This window comes from Periophthalmus magnuspinnatus, chromosome 13 (assembly GCF_009829125.3).
Source record: "Periophthalmus magnuspinnatus isolate fPerMag1 chromosome 13, fPerMag1.2.pri, whole genome shotgun sequence".
NCBI lineage: Eukaryota > Metazoa > Chordata > Actinopteri > Gobiiformes > Gobiidae > Periophthalmus > Periophthalmus magnuspinnatus.
In genome coordinates, this window is record NC_047138.1 from 22,725,556 (window position 1) to 22,740,068 (window position 14,513).

The 14,513-nt window shown below is 39.8% G+C and overlaps 1 protein-coding gene across 1 annotated transcript in view; it reads right to left on the bottom strand.

Annotated features, from left to right (window-relative positions):
- Positions 1 to 5,001: 5,001 nt before the first annotated feature.
- Positions 5,002 to 14,513, bottom strand: part of cadm2b (cell adhesion molecule 2b) — a 456,432-nt gene continuing 446,920 nt past the window's right edge. The window contains exons 11-12 of the mRNA XM_055226183.1: positions 5,220 to 5,342; positions 5,002 to 5,120 (exon numbers count right to left, since the gene is read on the bottom strand). Of these exons, the coding sequence (XP_055082158.1) occupies positions 5,002 to 5,120; positions 5,220 to 5,342 (242 nt within the window). The remainder of the gene's footprint in view (positions 5,121 to 5,219; positions 5,343 to 14,513) is intronic.

Sequence of the window (14,513 nt, forward strand, 5' to 3'; positions counted from 1 at the left end):
TGTTTTCCAATGGGAACTCAAACAATTAAAAAAAAAAGCGCCATGTCCAACAACTAAAGTCTAGGAATTACAGCAATAATATCAATTAATATTACATAATCATTATATATATATATATATATATATATATATATATATATATATATATATATATATATATATATATATATATATAAATAATCAGGTTTTGTTTTTTTTAACTGTATCCCTGTTTGAGTAGAAAGTATCAAAACAACCCCAAAAAACTGATCTGAAATTTGAATTCAAAACTTTAGTACTTACATGATATTTACATGCCTTACGGCAAATAAACAGAAAGCAAAAATAAATTAAATACAGTTTAATATGCTAATATACAAATTGCAATGTGTCAAGGATTAACAATTACTACTCACCATAGTTCACGTTAGCAAAGTATCTTACAGCAGTGATCACATTGAGCATAGTATTCAAGAAATTAATAATTCAACCAGACAAAATTCCACTCACTCGGATTATTACATCTAATCTGCAAATCAAAGTCCCTCCTTTCAGTCCAGTAAAAGTTTACATATTCTGTATCAGAGGGGGCGCCATTTTGAGCGTTGAGACTCCTGAGACGAGAAGCAGGTGATGTGTTTCCCATAGTCCTTCTTTAACGTTGTGCTTTTTGTTTTGCTCACTTGTTCAGAAATGCAGAAATATTGGATCAGCAAACTGAAATGAAGACACAGCAGTGGAAAAAAACGGGGTCAGTCGTTCATGTTGATTGTGCTTCAGTGGTGTTTGGATGAGTGATTTCAACAATGCAGAACAACACAGTATCACCTAAAGTCACACATTATTTGACTTATCTGAAGAACTGTACGTAAAGATGTGTCATTTTAACACAAACAATAGGTTGGGATCCAGAATACACACTTCTCCAATACTTTATGTAGATGTGAGTCTGGTCTCCCCGAGTTCAGATGGGTGTGATTGACAGGTGGATTAGCCAATCAAGGACATGCATGGTCCGGTCGTATTAAAACAAATATGGCTGCTTACAAGAAGAAAACAATAGGGAAAAAAATATCACAGAGGACTGAAAAATATAGTTTCAGTAGAATCAATGAGCAAAGCTCTAAACTCTGTTAATCTGAGGTGAGAGAAATGTTGTTTTGTTTGTAAATAATCTGTGACCAAAGAGCTCCTTCATTTCACATATTTCACTGAAAAAACTAATGATTGCACAATCATGTTTGGTTCTGGCTCTGGCTCCGGAGGGAGTGGTGACCAGACTGATATCTTTGTATAAAATATACAGAGATTCTGAATTTACCAGGCAACATTAATGTTTTTATAGGTAAGGTGAGTTATTTGTCCCTATATTACAGTTGTTCTCTGCATTTGACCCATCCATGTCATTCTGAAGTTCTTGGACACCCAGAGTTGCTTCAGGCATCAAACTTCATCAAGTTTACCTAGTTGGTGGACTGGCCTGCATTGCATAGGGATAGTTTGCCAAAACAAAACTAATAATAATAATAATAATAATAATAATAATAATATAAAAATCATGTCACAGACTAAGTCACAGTTTCAGTTTGGTGAAAATAAATTTTGAGGAATCAGTGGAAACAGATTGGTCAGTGGTTGATTAGTGCTTCCTGAAATTAATAGGACGTTTGTGTTTTGAGGCTTTAGAAACTCTGAGAATATAAGATCACACAAACATGCTTGAATGAAACAAAGACATTCCAGCACATTCTTGATGAGAAAACATTATAAAATGCTAAACTCATCTAGAAAATCTTTTGAGTTTTACTAGTAATACTACTTCTTGAATTGTTTCGAAGTGTTTCGAAGTGTGAGGAACTGGCCAGGATACTTTTACTGGAGTACAGAGCTCTTTAGGAAGACAGTTTTAATGCACCTCTACAGACACTCCACAGTGAAAGAGCCAGCGCCACTGCAGACACGCGATAGTGAAAGAGCCGGCACCATGGCAGACACACTACAGTGAAAGAGCTGGCATTTCAATCTCCCCTTTAGGTACAGTCCACAAGGACCACTGCAATAAAGGAGTCCCCTCTTAATATGACTTCAGAATATTGATTTTGAGTTTAGTAGGTTTGGTTAGATTATATAGGTTTGTATGACTTAGACAGACTATTTAACTTCTTTCAGGGCTTGACTTTAGAAAATGAATCTGCCAAATGGTAGGCCTGCAGTAACTCATTAGAATAATCATTTAACCACCTTAACATGGTGGAGAGGTTTCAGCACCTGAATGATCCTGGGAGCTATGTTGTCGGAGTATTCATGCCCCTGGTAGGGTCACCCATGGCAAACAGGTCCAGATAGACGGGTGAAACTAAGAGCGATTCAGAAGCCCTTTATGACGAGTGTAAGAGCAAGGTTCGCTACGTCGCCCGGACTGGTGTCACCGGGGCCCACCCTGAAGCCAGGCCTGGGGTGGGTGCTAAAGAGCAAGCACCTGGTGGCTCAGCCCGAAGGAGCGACATGGGACCTTCCTCATGTGGACCCACCACCCACCAGAGGATCCGTAAGGGGCTGATGCAGAGAGATCTGGGCGGTAGTCGAAGGCGGGGGCCTCGATGACCGGATCTCCGAACATGGATACTAGCTCTGGGGACATGGAATGTCACCTCGCTGGGGGGGAAGGAGCCTGAGCTTGTGCAGGAGGTTGAGCACTACCGACTAGATATAGTCCTGACCTCCACGCACACCTTGGGCTCTGGAACTCAACTTCTTCAGAGGGGCTGAACTCTCCATTTCTTTGGCGTTGCCAGCGGGGAGCAGTGGCGAGCTGGTGTGGGCTTGCTCACTGCCCTACAGCTCAGCTGCCACGTGTTGGAGTTCACCCCTGTGAATGAGAGGGGACAGGTCTCTCATTGTTGTGTCGGCCTACGGGCCGAACAGCAGTGCAGAGTACCCGGCCTTCTAGGAGTCCATGGGAGAGGTACTAGACAGTGCACCAACCGGGGTCTACGTTTTTCTCCTGGGGGACTTCAGTGCCCAGGTGGGTAATGACAGTGACACCTGGAGGATTGTAATCGGGAAGATGGTTAATGGACTTCTGTGCTAGCCACAGTTTGTCCATAACGAACACCATGTTTGAGCACAAGGGTATCCATCGGTGTACATGGCACTAGGATACTCTAGGTCGGAAGTCAATGATTGACTTTGTTGTTGTGTCATCTGACCTCCGGCCGCGTGTATTGGACAATCGCGTGAAGAGAAGGGCAGAGCTGTCAACCGTTCACCACCTGATGGTGAGTTGGATCCACTGGTGGCGGAGGAAGCCAGATAGACCTGGCAGGCCCAAGTGTATCGTGAGGGTCTGCTCGAAACGTTTGGTGGAGCCCTCTCTCAGGGGGGTCTTCAACTCACACCTCCAGGAGAGCTTCTTCCTGATCCCGGGGGAAGCTGTGGACAGGGACTTCGAGTGGGCCATGTTCTCCACCTCTGTTATCGATGTGGTTGCTTGTAGCTGTGGTCGAAAGGTCTGTGGTGTTGTCGCGTCGGCAACCCCCAAAACTAGTGCTGGACACCGGAAGTAAGGGATGCCGTCAGGGTGAAGAATGAGTCCTATTAAGCCTTGTTGGCTCGTGGGACTCCTGAGGATGAGTACCAGCGAGCCAAGCGCGCTGCGGCTCATGCAGTCACGGAGGCAAAAACTCCATTTAATGAGTTTTTTTCTTCAGGCAAATGGTTAAATGAAGGTAGGATGACATCTTAAATAGTGTGTGGGTGGCTTGCACTCAAAGATTCATTCCACCATTTGTCTAAACAAGGCCACACAGCCAGAACATTGCCATAAATAAATTAACTTTTTGCAAGGATTGAGAATACATGGGATTCCTTTCTCGTTACTAGCGATTATTATTATTAATAATAATAACAATAATAATACAATGGGTGTAAGAGCAAAATATATTTTAACATGCTCTTAAACATATTTACTGTCAGAATTATCTGGCCACAGTTTGTCAGGACTTTTCCATCAAAAGTGACCTCTCTCAGGTGCAGCCCCTCACTGTCCAGTCCTCCCCTCATTACTTATGTCACGATTGCCTCTGTATAGGCTTTGTGCCTGGCTGTAAAAAACCCAGTGTGGAACTGTCCTATACTCTCTTTCAACCTCTCTGTCCTCCACCTGATCTACTCTCATCTCTACTTTGCTTCTTAAGCCACACAAAGACAATTTGTTGACTCAAAGACCTCTTATTTCGTTCTCACCCAAATATTTCCACAACACTAGTCAATAACTTCTGCGTTTGTTTGTGGCAGCCCTACACTGCAGTTTTCTCCATTGGCTTGAAATGAGAATCATTTAGTGTAAACAAGTCAGAAACATATTGGAAAAAGTCAAGTTATGTAGCTCAATGAATACATTCAACTGTGACTTGTCCAAACTACTCAAATGAAGACTCATACTCTGAATCAAATCATTCCTTTATGCAGTGAGTAAAATCTTAATACCCACTCAATACTTACATCACTTTTGTTGAGGAAACCCTTCCAGACATAACTCCTAACAGGCAACGGAATCAAGAAGCAGCCAAGACTTTACACAAGGTCCTCATTTATAAGCATTAAATTAACATTGGATGGGCTTTACTCTGCAGTTGTGAAAAGATCTACGAGGCAATTGGGTTAATATGCTGTGGGGCATTTCGCGATCCACAACTCTCCTTTTGATGGCTTTGGCTCACAGCACCTGTCTCACTTCTCCAACTTGCTCACGGTAAAAAAACTATTAAATGTTAATTCTCTGCTTATAAATGCTCAAGAACTCAAAGTAAAGAATGGCCTTTTAAAATGCCCCAAAAGTAAAGATACAAGTATTGCATTGAGGCACTATGAAAAGTGAAATGGACCGAAGCCTTGGACAGTATCAAAAATTCACATGGAGCATTTCTTTTTTTGAAGGAGCACTAAAACAGATGATGACACTGAGGCAGCCAGAGATTGCATGTCTGCTGTCAAGAAGAGTCGGAACAGAAAGTTAAAAGTCTAAATGAAGTACTCTTTCTTCTCCTCCGCATGGACGTGGTTGCCCTCGGCGTTGATGATGGCCGTGTCTGCGTCGGGAGCGTCCTCCGCCCCCTTGGCCTCGTGTGTTAGATACGTCCCTGCGAAAATCCAATATGGCATGCTCGGTTATCTCAGGCTTCACACGCAATTACCTTACATGGACATTGATATTCAAGGGAGCCGCGGCACACTCTTACCTTTATGTCTGGCTAGATATCGCCCCAAAACGATTATCAAACACAAGGTAATAAACACCACGACAGCTACAACTCCTCCGATTAGCGCATGGTCTGGTCCGTGTTGTCCTAAAGCATTAGGATCTGAGACACACAGAGCAGAAGGAGAGACAGGGTTAGGGAGATTGTGGAGTGGAGAGCCGTGGTCTGACTGCAGTTTATAAACTCACATTATGGATTAATATTAAGGATAATATTATGGATATTCACAAGCATGTAGCATGTATAAAATCAAATCACCAGGTTAATGACAGTTGCAGTCATTTATTACAATCTTAAATCTTAAAGCATACTATATAACTTTTCTGGTGTAAAATGCTCTCTGACATGTTTCTAGTTTCAAGTATGACTTTTCTAAACCTTTCAATCTTCCCTATATAATTTACAAGGCAGGGATCTCATTTATAGAGCATGTACACTTACAAAAGTGTTACATGTATAACTTTCCAATTGAAGTTTGTGATTTATTAAAAGATAAATTAATGTGGAAATGAGTGGTCCCCCCAAGAAACCATGCACGAGGGCAAAAGACAATATAAGAGAGATGAACAGTGAGCTAATTTGAGTATTGTGTGTTTTGTATATATACTTTTAGTACGAATCAGTATTTTTTTCTCAAGGCCCTATTGCACATTTAATAAACAGGGAACTGCAATTTCCTGGCTAACATTCAGCTGCAGGTGAACAAAACATGTATCCCAAATGAGTTCTGCTAGATTTAGAACAACCCTTTTCACAGACACTAGAATCAATTTGTAGCATTGCATTTGCCAAATCCGTAGCAACACTGGAAAACAATCTCTGCACACATCCCTTTTCTTGTTCCCAATGCATATTTGGATGAGCTTCTCCAAATGAGTCTTATTTAAGGTGAAATTCTTCATGTGGTGAGCTAGCCAGGAGAATGCTACCTTTGTGTGTCCTGTAATGGAGTGTTAGCTGTTGGGTTAGCGCTGCTCACATGTGCTCTCATTAGCACAGGCTGATGAATGACTGTGGCTCGTGCTCACTGTAGCAAAGTGACCTCGGGAAATGACGATGGAAAATGTGCGCCAAGTTTGTTACGGTGCTATAATTCCCCAATGACAACAATATAATCCAGTGTTCAAATACAGAAACACAGGAGACTTGTGAATCATGCATTTTAGCTCACTTCATGCATTGCGCCAAGGAGCAGTATGCCACTTAGAGTAATTACAATGTGGGCAAACACTCGAGCTGAGTTCAAATTGGGCACATGTCGGCGGACACTAAGATCTGTGCAGGCAATTGTTCGTGTCGAGACACAGGTAATTTTCATATTACACTGAGCTGTACCAGTCTGCACAAAAGTTCACAGTGTCACCTAAACACTTCTTGCGCTAATGCTAACACTTAATTTTAACACTTGTTAAAATAGTAACAGAAGACCCAATTTGAACAGCAAAATTGAATCAAACTACCAAATGTATATGTCTGCCTTGGCTTTACATGTGATGATAACATCAGTGCTAGTGTTGCTCAAATTATTGTCCTGGAGCAGTGACCCTTTTTTCTTCAAAATGTTCCACAAACCCTGACATCACATGTTAACACAGTATATACACTTTAAAGGAACCATATGTATTTTTCTTTCCATAAACGTGAATCTGTGTCCCCAGATATGAGGTGAACATGTTCAAATCAAATACAGCTTTTAGTGAACAATTATAATGCTGATTTATTATTAATTACAAAAACATTGGACATGATGTCCCATTCATTTGTTATAATTTATTTGTTGTTTTGGTTCTCAAGACAGCAAAAGATCTTTTGTTTGGTTTGAACTGTCAATTGCTATAGCAACGGTGCTAGATTTTCATCATTCTGAAACCGATGAGTAGCTTGACTCTATAGACTTGATTAGTAATACTTTTTTTCCCTTTTACATAGGAAACATATCTGAAATGATAACATTATCAACGTCTACCCCAATTTATTTAGATTTTGCAAGTAGAGTTCGGAAACAAACTGCCCTGACCTCACACCAGGCAGGTTTCCTTGTGGGGAGGAAGTGTACTGTTTTGTTGTGATGGAGGCGCGGTCGGTGTGTCTGTGCATGCTGATGGAGCTTCTCATGCTGTGGGGCAGGTGAAGGAGCCATGAAGGCGGTGGCCTCACACGCTCAGCCTGCCTCGCAATCAGAGCCGGGGGATAGTTACCTGAGCTGGGCCCTGGGAAGTCTTTGGCTGTAGGTTGCCATAGTTGCAGACAGTGACAGCAGAGGAAAGATGAGGGGAACAACGTGTAACCACAGAGATCAGAACAAACATGACAGGCAATAAAGGAGCTGTTTGAGTTAGCCTGTTCCGAGGCATAAGAACAGTGCAATTGATGAAAACACATGGCAAGGGGGAATTTGATACAGCAATAACAGCAATATTTGTGAGCGGTAGCTTAGCCAGTAGAGACACTAACTCAAAGACTGGCAGTTCAAACCTAATACCAGCACTGAATATGGCTGTTAGCTGGTAATAATTGTAAAACGAAAAGATAAAATGCTGAGATTTCCAAACCAGGCTGTCTCTGATCACGGGCTGCACATACAACAGTCCAGGTGATTCTGTTTATACTAGGCCCCAGTCAACACAGGGACCTGGAGAAATACTTAAACTGCATGCATGATGAAAAAATTCTGGAAATTGACTCAACAAAAATAGTTAAGGATGTACTATGTAACCATTCTGGTGAAGGGTCTAACGTCTGCTTGTCTCCATGCAGATGTTAGTGTTTTGCCTAGAATGTTCAACAGTATAGCATTAAACATACCTATGTTGCGTTTATTCAATTCGATGTTTTCACTGCTAATATGTTGCAAAATTGCACTGTGTTTCCTCGCCACAGATATGAGCTCTGACTTGTCTTCATGGATAGAAAGATTTAATGCCCTTCTGTGGAACATTTCAGGCAAACCAATAACATCTCCATGGGAACAGGCAGGTGGCATACCCATCCACCAGAACAGTTACATAGGGACAGCTTTAATGCAATTTCTGTATAAAATGATTGTTGTGTATAAAATTATGGTGCTCATAACAGGATTCTCCATCATAATGAAGGCAGCTGCCATTGACATTCCCATTACTAACCACATAGAACGTTATACTGTTTATTTGTTTGCTAGCTTATTGTTTGGATAACCACCATCTGCCACTTTCTCACCAGACCTGAGACTAAGCAAGTGTGGCTTGTGTGGGAAAATATGTGTATTATATTATAATATATTTAATGCTAAAACTACTATTTTAACACCAAGTACAAGGTATTTTCCTGTTTTCTATTTACACAACATTAAACGTTATACAATGTGAAACATCAAGACTGAGATGTCAAAAGAAGTTAAAAGAAATATGGCTTTTAAAGGTCCTGTTCGTAGTAGATTTCCCATGTAGTAGCGCAAAATGTGTTTTGCCTCAGTACAAATATATTGTGTAAGCAGCTCTTGAGGTCAAAATAAGTCCACTGTGTCTGCATCTAATTATACAGGGTTTTATTGTCTTTGAATCACAACTAGTATGAGCATGCTAGTTGTAGCTTGCAATACTGTGACCGTAAATCCCACTCTGGCCTCTGAAAGCTGTGAAAACTACTTGTAAACTCATCTCTGTGAATAACTAGAATGCTCAGAATACATAAGGTAGGTGAAGAATAACTAGGGACTAGGGCTGCATGATGTTGATACAGGTATATTGATAATATATCGGTACCGATCCATGGAAATTTGCTGGATCGGATTTCGGCTCCAAAATATGGGTTCTGCTGATATCCTGGTTGAACATACACATTGATGTAATAAGACTATTTACTGGTCGTAGTTCGTCCAGAATGTCTCACAGCGTTTGATAAAAAAATTGCTCTGTAGTTACTTGACAGATGAATAACAACTAAATAACACATTTTGCCATACAGTATTTTTAGTTTTATGGAAAATAAAATCTATTTTTAGTCCCTGCACTGGTGTCGATTGATATTGGGTATCGACCGATACTTAAAGCCATAGTATAGTAACTGAAAAAGCTTAATTCCTAAAGATTCATACATTTTTAGGAACTCTGCTCAATGCTATTTGTATTATGACAAACAAATGCTAATCTGAAAGAGCTAAATCAGCACTATGTTTATAGTCAAGCTAGGTGCTAGACAATGACCTCAATGCTACAGATTTATAATGAAGTACACATGAATAGGCCTTAAGCAGACTGTTCCTGACATCTCTGGCAGAGTCATTATCTCTCTATGGCTTTCTTTAAAACTATATTCTATCTGAATGATTATAATAGCCAAGCGATGAGCTGTGACATTTACTGCTCCTGTCTTTAGTATATTAGCCTCAGACCAATAACGATGTGAGAAGACACACAGCTATCCAGCCAATCCAAAGGCCTTTCTCATTTTTACCTTTAATAACACTGGTCAACACTAAACTTATTGTCTAAGATTTTTTAGCTGATTTAGGATAATTTTGATGTGCTGAATCCAAAAATCACATTGGTTTTGCTCAATCAGGTCAACGTTCTGAACTAAGCTACATATTTGTTTTTGGACGATTTTGTTTACATGTATGAGTATTTTCACGTCATATGATGCAAAATTCTGTTATATTCCTCGCTATAAACAAATTCTGAAGATTTTACATGTGCCAACTTATGACTAATTTTTTTAAAAATATATTACAAGTGAATGAAATGGCTTCGACTAGAAGATCTTGCAAAAATAAGCCTGACATATTCTGCTACATCTGTGGTGAATACACCAATGTTCCTAACAGGAATCAAGTCACAAGTTTCATAAAGCGTGCTTACCATGCTTATTTTGGTATTAAACTTGGTGACCAAGATGAAGCTTGGGCGCCACACATGTCATGCAAGTCATGCACCGAGTATCTGCGTCAGTGGACTAAAGGCAAGAAGAGTTGTCTGAAGTTTGGAATTCCCATGGTTTGGAGGGAGCCGACATCAATAGCTACTTCTGGGCTATTGATGTGACTGGGATCAACAGAAAGAACCGAAGCAGCCTCAAGTATCCTGACCGTGAATCAGCACGTCGTCCTGTAGCTCACTGTGATGAAATTCCAGTACCTGTCTTTGTAGAAATTCCTGGCATCAGTGACAAATATTCCTCCAGTGTGGTTTTAATGATGATGCTCCACATCCTTTTTCCCAAAAGGAGCTAAATGTTCAGGTTTCCTGAGAATCTTGGATCACTGAGTGATGAGCAGGTGGAGAGATTCCATCAGGACATAAAAGAGATGGAGACCAGGTATCAGGGACGCTGGGATGCAGTCATGATGACTGATTACTGTTGGACTCTAAAGAGAGACATCCCTGCTGCTGAGCATTCAAGGGGTTCATAAAAACAGAAGTTCATGTCCTGAATTTTGCACAATGATAACGTAACGTTCCAATTTACATGTACTTACCTTTATCAATTAACATAACGTAACTTAATTATAATAATAATTAAATTTTATATTAATTAATTTAATTAATACATTCTGTTAGAAATCTATATTTATCTCCTAAAATATTTTTTGGATGAGAAATATTAAAGAAAATCAACTGATAATGTCACAAAATTGTAATCAATTTAGTCAGAAGATCGGATTTTTCAAAATCAAATTAGTATAAAAACCTGACCTGACTGAGAAAAATGGATATCATTTTTGGATTCAGCGGTGCTAAATGGTCCTAATTCAGTTGAAAAAACACAGACAACTTTCGAAAATGTTTTTTTTGTAACCCAGTGTAATACTTCATTTGAGTAATAATTTTATTTTTACTTATGTGGAGCTGAAAAAGATCTTGTATACCTATGTGGTTGACTGACTGTAAAATTGTGTTAGTTTTGGTCTTCATTAATAGTTTATGTTCCTATCTTCCAGTTATTCTAAATTATGTAAAGTTAATTGAAGCTGGGTATTCCTGATCATGACCCAGGCTCAAGATCTGCAGGAAGGATCCCGGGTTCTACATTGGGGTCATCCATTTGTCTTAAAAAGCCCGTATCACAGAATTTTCTGCACACAAATTCTCTCAAGTTCTTTCAAACGTTTCCACCTTGTGATGTCATGTGGTAATATAGGAAGTGCTCCAGTGTGTTTTTAAACTCCATATACCTTCACCATAATCATTTAGATAATTTCAGCCCAGAATTTCCAATCTCTACTGAACAAAAGATAAAAGGTAACTTCAAAACTACTACTACTTTCATGACATCACAAGGTGGAACTGAGCATTTTTGAGCTTTGGACATGTAGAGAGACTAATAATAAAGGGTTACCAAACGTGTGAATGGGTAGGTTTTTGATGAGGTAACAATGTTCTAACATGACTTAAAGCTCAGAGTCAATTTTGTACAATAGAGGACCTTTAATCTCAATGGCCTTTAAGGATTACTCAAATGTAGAGGTCAAATCTTCGTAAGACAATCAAGTATACCTGTGCATATATTCTTGAAAATACCAGATTTTGTGCATATTTTGTTTCATCTTTATTTGGATTTTAGATGTCTACCTGTGAAACCAAATAAGAAAGTTGTCTGGAAAAGAACACTGTACTCCCCTGTTCAGTGAGTAACTGACAGGAACAAGACTACACAGTATAAAACATCATATCCTGCTGTTTTTCCCTGCCTTCTTTACTTTTAGAAAAATCCTTTCTATGTTTCAGCTGCTACCTCTGCATCTGGCTAACCTGTCTTTTAGTGGTTAGCAAAAAAGGTAAAAAAAAAAATAAAAAAAATAAAAAAGGTTGCTCTGTTATCGAATTTATTCTTAGTAGGATAATGTGCGTATTTCCAAACTGCTAAACAGATACTTTCTTGAACACTAGGAGGCAACAAAGGACCAAGTTTATGTTCTTCAATGGACAAATGGGCAATCTTTTTCTAGCACTTTCCCCTTCACATCTATTCACAATCACACACAGGCATTTTTAGCAATACTTTGGTGGAAGTAGGGACTAGCCCGCCAACCTTCAAGCCTGGGGATGAATAGTTAACCAATAATGCCATCTAATTTCATAAGGCATAAATTCAGTAAGACTTAAGAGTCACAAATCTCACCAAATAATCAAATCTTAAACAAATAGTAATTATTCAGATACTTCTTAATTCATTCTTTCTTCAGAGCTAACACAATAACAGCAATAATAATTATGAAAGTGTAGTCCATTTAATGAAAGAGAGCTTGTTTTTTATACCTCCTGACACTGTCCGCCAATCACAGTCTGGTATCCTCTCTCTCCACCAATCACCTCTCACGATTTTCATCCATCACAGCAGCAGAGCCATCAGGCACCTCATCTTTGTCTATTCTTCACTGGCGTATTAATCCATCCTTTGAACTAATGTTTTGGTCACATATTCTTAGTCTTCATAGCATCATGCCAAATTTTATATTCCTCAAGGATCTGTGTAAATATCTTCATGGAAAAAAGATATGATCAGGATTTTCATAAAGCATAAAAGGGGAAAAAAAAATACTTCTCCCACACTTAATAAGTGTAATCAAGGCTTCATATTAGGGCTGTACAATATATTGCAATCAAATCAAACAAGCTATTTGAGTTGACACAGGTATCAAATCGCAAAGGCTGCAATTACTTAGATACACACGTGGACAAAATTGTTGGTACCCTTTGGTTAATGAAAGAAAAACTCACAATGGTCCCAGACATAACTTGAATCTGACAAAAGCAATAATAAATTAAAGCCACAAGCGGCATCGAACGGCCCTCAGGGGCGGTGCTTTGCACTCGGCTGACCCGACACTCCCAGTAGAATTAGGCAGGAAAGTTTTACAACCCGACACTCCCTGTGGGTGTGCCGGGTTGCTTGCCTCTGTTTTATTGCGGCTTTGGGCTGGACTTGTCACAAAACAAAGTCAAAAGACATTGGAAGTACTCATGCACATAATGCAAAAACATGGGTTTTCCAGGCATTGCCATGGCAACACTGTGCAAAATACAAACTTGGCCCCCCTTTTTTGACAGGGACAACCTGAAGAATAACTGTGCCAAATGTTATGTTCTTCACTACTAAGTCGTTATAAGAGTTTGAAATGTACAAAAATTAGGAAATTTTCCCATTAGGATAACATGGGCTTTTTTGCTTATCACCATGGCAACCCAGTGAATAATATGACATGGTTCCAATTGACTTTTTTGATCAGGATGACATGAAGAGTCATTGTGCCAATTTTCACAGTATTCCATGAAACTAATATTTTTCTGATGAATGGGAAAATTTGGGAGCATTCCCTTTAGGATAACATTGGCAGCTTGGCGCATCGCAATGGCAACACAATGTAAAAAACCACATGGGTCTGATTGATTTTATTGATTGGGATGACCCAATGAAATTTTTTGTCAAATTTGGTAACATTTCAGAAAACAACATTTTCGGCCTGCCATACAAATATGGCTTAAGCTTAGGCTCCAAAGTTGACTGATTCAAATTTGAGCCCAATTGGATTTTGTATGTGGAAAGGGGAGCAAATTTAGACATGTGTAAATTTCAAAAATTCTGATGGAATTTTGCAGCTTCGCCGCACACAAATCGTGACAGGCATCATCATAAATTGGATAACTCCTCACTTGTCTAGATGATGTACAGTGATTTTCAGCCCTGCTGGTGGAGCGCCCTGAGAGGAGTTGATTAATATGCAACCTGAGCGAAAATGCTGAAACTGCATTTTGAAACTTTCAATCCAAGATGGCTGACTTCCGGTCTGTCTGGGGACATGGCCATAATAATATTTTTTGTTTGGCATCACCCGTCATTCGCCATGACATGTCAGCGTCAACATTGAGTCACTGGGCGAAGCCCATTGACTCAATGTTGACGCTGACATGCTAGCAAGAACAAATATGCATGTCCCATGCCTACGGCATGGGTTGCTAGGATACAGGAGTCTGTGCAGGGGGCGGTGCTGCCACGAAGTTGCGCGCTTCGCCCATGCACTCATTGTTGTGGAAGCAATAGGCCCTACACCCTGTATGGGCTCGGGCTAAAAATAAAAAATAATAATATTTTTAGCAAAAACAATATATCCGATAACATTAGAAACACATATTATACGTTTTTTGAAAGCTCTCGACTTTCCCCACCGTGGGGTCAATAGCGAATGACGGGTGCTGACGCGCCCGTCATTCGCCATGATGTCGGGGTCCGCCATTGACCTCCCATTGACTTCCATTTATTTTAGCAGTAATAAGTATGTCCCATGCCTGCGGCATG